Source organism: Scleropages formosus, chromosome 6, assembly GCF_900964775.1.
Source record: "Scleropages formosus chromosome 6, fSclFor1.1, whole genome shotgun sequence".
NCBI lineage: Eukaryota > Metazoa > Chordata > Actinopteri > Osteoglossiformes > Osteoglossidae > Scleropages > Scleropages formosus.
In genome coordinates, this window is record NC_041811.1 from 27,331,374 (window position 1) to 27,339,944 (window position 8,571).

At 41.5% G+C, this 8,571-nt stretch overlaps 1 protein-coding gene across 1 annotated transcript; it reads left to right on the forward strand.

The window, feature by feature from the left end:
- The first annotated feature begins 1,406 nt into the window (after nt 1-1,406).
- On the forward strand, nt 1,407-7,400 carry st8sia3 (ST8 alpha-N-acetyl-neuraminide alpha-2,8-sialyltransferase 3). The gene is made up of 4 exons (XM_018750837.2): nt 1,407-1,786; nt 2,786-2,908; nt 4,281-4,838; nt 6,578-7,400. Exons 1-4 carry the CDS (start codon nt 1,623-1,625, stop codon nt 6,858-6,860), a joined length of 1,128 nt encoding a protein of 375 aa, XP_018606353.1. The 5' UTR covers nt 1,407-1,622; the 3' UTR covers nt 6,861-7,400.
- Nucleotides 7,401-8,571: the final 1,171 nt, after the last annotated feature.

Genomic DNA, 8,571 nt, shown 5'->3' on the forward strand with positions numbered 1-8,571 from the left:
TCATAAGAAATAAACATGAAAGGGCCAGATATTTTATTAATGTGTTCAATTAACATGCATGCCAGCATTGAAAATACAGTTTTCTCTTATTGCTTTGGAAAGCAAGCAAAAGAAGCAGGCACACTCTCGTACCATGAGCTCAATCAGAAAAACGACACATTGCCCTTTCTCAGTCATTTCTACACCATATTGTCTGTGTTGCTCACCACCAAAGTTTTCACTAAAGCTGCTTCCATAGAGATTGTATTACTAATGAGAGGGGGGCATGGTGGCACAGTGGCACAGTGAGTAGCGCTGCTGTCTCACAGTGCCTGGGCAGTGAAAGAGAACGTGGGTTCAATCCATGCTCAGTCTGCGTGGAGTTTGCATGTTCTCCCTGTGTCTGTGTGGGTTTCCCCTGGGTGCTCTGGTTTCCTCCCACAGTCCAAAGACATACTGTTTAGTTCACCCATAGTGTGTGAGTGACAGCAAGAGAGAGTGTGTTCCACTGATGTATGGATGAGTGACCCAGTGTAAGTGGTGTATCTAGCAGTGTAAGTCACCACGGTGAATAAGGTGTGTGGGCTGGTAACACTACATAGTATCCATTGTAAGTCACTTTGGAGAAAAGTGTCTGCTAAATAAACAAATGTAAATTAACCATCACTTCATTGACACCTTTGTTGATTACAGTGTTAGACAAACTTTTCAATGATTTGCCCATGAGTAGAGAGTGGTATTCATAGGGTATCAATTCAGGGTAAGCACCTTGATCAACTACAGCAGCAGCAAGATTTGAACCAGAAACCTTCAGATTACAAGGTAGCTGTCCTGAACACCATGTTACTGCTCTAGGGGATTCTGGGAAAAAAAAGGATTTAAACCATCACAATGTTGACATGTATCTCAATTAGCCTTTTTGGCTTCATCTCATTACTTAAAACAAATTACATAACGATGTTAATCACTTAACATACTTGACAACAAAGCAAAAAGTTTTACAAAAGGAATAGTAGACGATGATGTTGTCGATGGGCTGGTTTACCATTTGTTGTGCAGGACTTCGGAGTGCTGTGTTTACACCAAGTCCCGGGATCTATTAATTAAGCAGGATTCCCACCCAGGATTGGGTTGTCCCGTTTTTATGACCCTCCCGCTTTCATAATTCCAACAATCAATGGGGGGGGGTCGTTGGTTTGGCAATTTTTATAACGAGAAGAAACACGGAAGAGCAATTTGCCACAAAAAAAGTGATGATAAATTGTCCTGTATAATAATATTCGTACCGAAATCTGCATAGAACGTGTAGCATATTTAACCTGAAGAGTTCGCAGACTTTTTCGTCCACCTCAGGGACAGGCTCAGTCTCCTTTAAGCGAACCACGTTGCTGATTAATTAAATTCAAACCCTCGCATGTTTATTCCAGTCGCGTTTGCCTCAGTCTGTACGGTGGAAAGAAGGGGGAGAGAATGGGGGGAGAACTGCTGCCGTTTCATTAAGCGCTCTATGTCATTTTAAACCCTAAATAACATATAAATTCGGGTTTTTTATGCGGACCGCTTCCTTCGTGTTTTCTCATATCTGTTTATCGCGCGTTAATTAACTGAGGGGCCGCTCTTCCGGGAATGAAGACCCGTCCAAGATGGCGCGCACGGGTCGCGCGCTGGGCTTCCTCGCGTTCTGCCTCGCGCTGCTCGTGCTGTCCTTCATCAGCTACGTTTCCATCAAGAGAAACTACGTCTTCGCGGGGCCCAAGTACGCGCACGCGAGCGGCACGAGGACGTATGTGTCACACGGGGGATTTCGGTGAGTGCGCGTGCTGGTAAGCGGCGGGCTTTGCCTGTGCGCGCAGTGCGGCGGTTGTGCTTACGTGCACGAGGACCTTAACTGTACCTACTGTACCGGGCTGCATTTATTGACGCAAGAGCTGCAAAATTAATGTACGCGTTTACGAAGAAAAAGAAACAAAAACACTTGTGCCCCCAGTAGACTGGGAAAGGTGAGAGGAAAATGAATGGGGAGCAAGAAAGAGACTGAATCGTGAAAAAGAGGGTGAGGTAAGGTGGTGTAAAATACGGTGACAGTGGTAAAAATGATCAGGTCGTGCAGTGATTTGTCACGTTTCAGGCCTGCACTGATTTTGAGGTGTTGATCATGGGATAGTAACGATAACGCGCTCTCAGCTGCAGCCTGCAGGGCGCAGATGTGTGTGTGTGTGCGTGCGTGTGTGTGCTGGCCGCTGCTGCGGGGCTTTCACGCACACGGAATGAACGCATGGACTGTGTGACAACAGTCCTGCCCCGATCCAGTGTCTGAGGCCCGAGGTTCCGCTCATGTCAACGCCGGCGCCACGGGTGCTGCTGCCGGGAGCTCTCCTTGGTGCTGATGCGCAATTCGGCCTCGTTCATTTTCACCAAGTAATCATTTTGTGCGCAGGAAGCCATTTTGTTAAGTGCAAAAAGAGCTCAATTGCAACTAAAGACCTGGATTCAACCAATGTTTATGTCCTCCAGTTTTATTTGTCCCCCCCCCCCCCCTCCCTTTCCCAATATTGCTTTGTTGATGAAACATTCCAGATTTCTATACAGACAAGATTAACTCTACATTGCAGAGAAACAGAGTGAATGGCGAACAATGGAAGGCACAAGCTGGGCACAAGTTTAAATACAGCTCATTAATTAGCTTGCATATTGAACACTGTAAGCCAGAGCCATTGATTCGAGCCATATTTAGCTGTTGTTTCCACATGCTACCAGAAATGACCCTCCCGCTTAAATGGCAACAAACCACTTTTTTTTTAAACAGAACACAGTTGTCCATGAAGTTCCTCGATCAATCCTTCATCCCACTAACCAGCACCCTGACTGAGGAAATGCAAGAGAAGGCTGCTCAGTGGAAGTTCAACAGGACAGCGTTTACACAGCAAAGGTGACAAACACCACCACCCCCCCCCCCCCCCCCCCAAACAATGATGGTGCTAATAAAACTAAATCAAAAGTTTGTCATATTTTAATACACTCCGAGCATCAAGGGTAAGGTGTTGGAGTCCTTGATAATGCACTGTACCAGAATAATGATGCGTTAATGGTAATGATTTCATAGGTACAGTTGCCAGTGATTTTGTCCAATTACCTCGTTCAGTCATTCTTAGCATATACCATGTACATGTGAAAATGAAAGTGTTTCATGTTTGTTGTTGATTGACCTTTTTTCATTAATTAGGCACTTTTCTGCAAAGTGACCTATGACTCAGAGCATACAAAATTGTCCTGAAACTGTCCCTCAGAACTCTTATATCTCTCTCAACATTTCAAGAAGGGTCAAACCCCATCACTTTCAGCCCTGATTTCTCTTATGATCTCAGGGCAACCTTGTACATTGATGCAATAACATCTGCTACATTTAACTATGCATTTGCAGTTTGAATGCTAGTTAAATAGGCAGCAAACTGAGGAATGTGTTCTAGCAAAATCGTGGTATCAAACAAGCTTTCATAATTTTGTGTCTGTATATAAAACTCCTGTTGGTTGTTGAATGCACTGTTATATACCTTGTGTCAAAGTTCACTGCAGTGTTGCATGTCACTTTAACGAAAAGCATCTGCCAAATTCAAAGAAATATATCGAATAACTGCTTATGCAGTAGTTTGCAGCCCGTCTCGGGAAACATACGGCAAAAGGTGGGGTAATATGTGGGTGTGATGCCAGTCTGTCACAGGGTAGTTACTCATGCAATCACTAAGGGCAATTTATGCTCACCAGTTCACATGCAGAACATTTTTGGGCAGTGGGAAGAAGCTCATGCAGACACAGGGAAAACAGGAAAAGTCCATACAGACAGGACTTGATTCAAGTCTTGGTCTAAGGCCAGACCCCAAGAGCTGAGAGATGCAAGACCTACCTGCTGCACCACAATGGGCCAAAATGCATATGTGTAAATGTAAGTCTGTGTTTGTTGTTACATTAGGACAGCATGTCTGGGTCAGTTCCAGGGGCTTTGGTTTTAATCCTGCCCTAAGGCCTATTTGAGAAGTTTTCACCAGTTTATGTGAAGTTTGTGAAACTCATGGAGTTGGAGCTGAATTCCTTCCACATTCCAGACGTGGGTTTCAAGTGAACTGGTGATTCTAAAATGTCCGTGGCATGTGATGGTGAGTGACTATGTGTGTATGTGTGCATCTAGTCCTTAGTGTAGGCCATTATTATTGTAATACTTCTTGGACATGCAGATTTTATTGTAGGTGGTAATTTTGCCCAGACAGAGAATGTGCTTTGAGTTAATTCATCTTTATCATTTCCAGGGACGAAATTTCTCACTACATTGATGTGACCGGTAATTTTTCCCTTACCAAGAATGGTGTACAGGTTGGCCAGCTGATGCACTATGACTACTCCAGCCACAAGTATGTCTTTGCCATCAGCAATAACTTTAAGTCTCTACTACCTGTAACCTCACCGATTCAGAACAAGCACTACAACACTTGTGCAGTGGTGGGCAACAGTGGTATTCTCACAAGCAGCCACTGTGGGCATGAGATCGACAGATTTGACTTTGTTTTTCGCTGCAACTTTGCCCCAACTGAGCTGTTTCACAAAGATGTCGGACACAAGACCAACATAACCACCTTCAATCCCAGCATCCTGGAGAAGTACTACAATAACTTGCTCACCATCCAGGACCGAAATAATTTCTTCCTTAGTTTGAAGAAGCTGGATGGGGCAATTTTGTGGATCCCTGCTTTCTTCTTCCACACATCTGCTACAGTTACACGGACATTGGTCGACTTCTTTGTGGAGCACAAGGGCCAGCTCAAGGTTCAGCTTGCATGGCCAGGCAATATCATGAAGTTTTTCAACAGGTAAGCTTAACTGTTAATCCTATGCATTTGTAGGGGGTGGCTTACATACATGAGATCATAGGTGTATAATTATACTGAAAGAATTGTAATAGTGGTGTAACTTTCATTGTAAATTTGAGGGAAACACTTTTGTAAGGAGCTATAAGAAAAAAGTGAAAGGTAGGATTTGATGTTATCATAATAGAGTTTCATAATAAAAATACACTAACAGAAACAAATGGCCTTTTGATTTTTAAAAGAATAGGCGAAAGGCTTAGAAACAAAACAGGCACAACACATAAAGTGGAGAAACTCACAAAGACTCCAAACTCCATTTTTTAAAGAATTCTAATGGGCCTTGAATGGCTTCATTTTGGCATCAGCTAAAGATATAGCTAGTCAGTCTTATCATTAACACACACACACACACACACACACACACACACACACATTTTCAGAACCGCTTGTCCCATACGGGGTCACGGGGAACCGGAGCCTAACCCGGCAACACAGGACGTAAGGCCGGAGGGGGAGGGGACACACCCAGGACGGGACGCCAGTCCGTCGCAAGGCACCCCGAGCGGGACTCAAACCCCAGACCCACTGGAGAGCAGGACCCGGTCCAACCCACTGCGCCACCGCACCCCCCCTTGTCATTAACAATATAATATAAATAGTCCTGATGGTTTACGTGTAAAAGTACTACTTTGTTAGGAAATCAGTGTGTATTAGGATTACAAAGTAAACACTCTGACCCAGTCTTGTTTGAGTATAAACGGCCCCATGTGATCAAAATACTAAAGCACATTCAGATGTAGCTCTAAACTCCTAAGAACTGACTTCTGTAGCTTTTCATAAAAGCACGAAGAAATATCAAACATCTGACAACTTCCTTTTCACAGCACAGTCACTCGTGTTGTGCACTGATTGAAAGTACTGTGGGAAATACAGTGGAGGGACAAGTAGCATCAGGTATCCTGAGATAAACTTAATTCTGCCCATTAACCAAACACACACAATCACACAACAAAAATACCACATATGGATTTTTTCACCCTGTTTATTGACAGTTTAATTCGTGGCAACAAGTAATCCATGTAAACTGCTAGCTGAGATCATTTTTGCTTTTTGATTTTCAGCAGTGCATGTTAAGCAGATGCAATTCTTTCAGAAGTACAATATTATGTCTATGTAGGTCAAATGTATGAAAAGTAGAATATTATGTTTGCATGGGCAGATATATAATTTCTGTATCTGAAATGAAAGACGCCTAAGTGAGATTGTGATGTATTGCTGATGCATAGGTGTCTGTGAAAGACAGTGGGGGAAGGTGTTAAAGGCTAAAAGTCTAAAGGGTATACATAAAAATGGTTGAAAACATTTTATATCATAATATAACTGTGTCTTTTTGTATAGAATGCTGAAATAAAAATCCAGTCATATTTTAATAGTGTTTAGACTGCTATTTTTTATTGTTTACATCTAGAAAGGAATGATTATTAGCTCTGGGGAATGCTGCACTGGTAGAGAAAAGGGAATGGTCCAGGGAGCTTTCATGGAAGCTGTAGACCTGGAATCCCATAGGGTCATAGGTAGATGCGCAGTCCTGCTAAACCCTTCATCCCATTATTGATTTCATGGTTACTCATCTGGAGGAAATCACTGGGTTTATTACTGAGAAACGGGTCCTTGAGGCACAGCACTGTGCAGCCTTTTTCCATGTACCTGTGGTTATACTGTCACACATTCTCCTCCTTCAGGTACTGGAAGACCAAACAGCTATCTCCCAAACGCCTGAGCACAGGGATTCTCATGTACACATTGGCTTCGGTCATGTGCGAAGAGATCCATCTCTATGGCTTTTGGCCCTTTGCATGGGACCCCATCTCTGGAAAGGGACTGCCGTACCACTACTACGACAAGAAGGGGACTAAGTTCACGACAAAATGGCAGGAGTCCCACCAGCTGCCCGCTGAGTTCAAGCTCTTGCACTCGCTGCACATGGAAGGTGTGGTTCAGCTGAACCTCTCGCCCTGTGCATAGGAAAGCTCGGGTAGCTTCATGTGGCCCATCTGGTGGTATCAGACCTGGGTGAGTTCCAGAGAACCTGCTGCTGTGCCATACGCTCCGCAAAGCCAACCCAGCTGCAGCCAACCTGAAGGGAACTGCTCTGTCATAGTCTATCCAGACAACGGCTTCCTTTATCTAGTGGCAATACGACCTGCAGTAGCGGCTAATTGTAAAATGTGCCTGAAAATTTAAGTACCGGTCAATACAGGATGTCAGACTGAGGAACAGGTTGAATATATTTGGGATGGTGTAAAACAATGTGATATTGTTTACTACGTAGAAGGATGTAGGTGCCTATGTCTTAGAATGGTTTGCTAATTTAGTACTCTCTTTTAGACTAAGATTGGATACCTTACAACATCCAGTAAACTTTAAATTTGCTTCAAAATGGCACGTGACGAGAATTAAGTAATGATTCATATTTTAAGAAGAGCTTTGAAGTGAAATTCTCAAGCAGAGCTTTGGATCCAATTCTCTTAGCTTTAGATCTTTAGAAAACACTATACCCTGTTATCTCACACACAGTAAGTACTTATTTTGTCTCAAGGAGATATATTTAGTGGTACATAACTTCCAAAAAAGAAGAAATTCTATAAGAGAATATTTATGCTATCTGGAAGAATTCAGTAATTAATAATTTATATAACAATTATTTGCTATGTGGTTTTATGACAAGCACTAAACACTATGATTGTATTTATGACAGCTTCAGCAACAAATAAATTGCAAACCACCAGTTGCAAACCACCTATTGCCCTGTGGCCATATATCCTAAGGGTAAATTATTTACTTTTAAAAGGCTACACTGTATGTGAAAACTGGGGACAAGGAGGAGATGTCAGTAATGGATAGATATTCCAATAACGCAGCTTCTGACTTGTGCTGCTGCAAAAACAACACTGAAAATAGAATATTGCAGCCTTTTTATTTGTCTTTGAAGTTGGGTCTGTGAACACCATCTTGCCCAGATCCTGTATTAGTTAACAGCTTCAAAACCCTTGAAAGAGATCATTATAAAAAATTTAAATTTAAATGAAAAATTCAAGTGGCTTCTTTCTAATTCTATGATGTAATTCAATTTTTGTCTGAAGTTATGAAAGACTATCAGTAATATTTCAATTTCATAGAACAAATAATTACTTCTGCCTTTCTTTCTGCATTTTTACTGATGTGTAAAGTATTTTCAATATTGATTTCACCTTGCTTACTTTACTCAAGCAAGGAATTGTGTACCTTAATATGTTGTATGTAAATTGCCTTCCTTTACACATTTCCCATCCATAAAGAATAATTAAAACTTAATCTTAATTTAATGAAGGAAGCTGTTTTATAAAAAAATTATAGCATGGAAACCCAAAATTTGTCACATTATAACAGTTATTTTTAAGTGACATACATACAAAATTAAGAGCACAACAAGGTTGTTAGGATGCGCAGGTTGGATAGGTTGAATAAATCTAGTGTTATTTATTTTTGTATTATATTTATATCATGAACTTTCATTGTTTTATTTAACTGATCATATTTGCAAATATACTAGATGTAAAAATAGTTGTAAAAAAGCATTTGAGCATTTTCCAGTCAGTTTTTTTCTATGGACTGTAATCTTGTAGTGTTGTAATTTTTTAAAAATATAGTATTTGGTTATATTTAACATGAATGATGGTCAATACTGAAATTGCTG

What these genes read in the sequence shown, in the direction of transcription:
- st8sia3 (XM_018750837.2), top strand. Translation starts at nt 1,623, where the DNA reads ATGGCGCGCACGGGTCGCGCGCTGGGCTTCCTCGCGTTCTGCCTCGCG. An exon ending in GTGTCACACGGGGGATTTCG is followed by an intron (nt 1,787 to 2,785) that starts GTGAGTGCGCGT and finishes TTTTTTAAACAG; the next exon opens with AACACAGTTGTCCATGAAGT. An exon ending in ACAGCGTTTACACAGCAAAG is followed by an intron (nt 2,909 to 4,280) that starts GTGACAAACACC and finishes TATCATTTCCAG; the next exon opens with GGACGAAATTTCTCACTACA.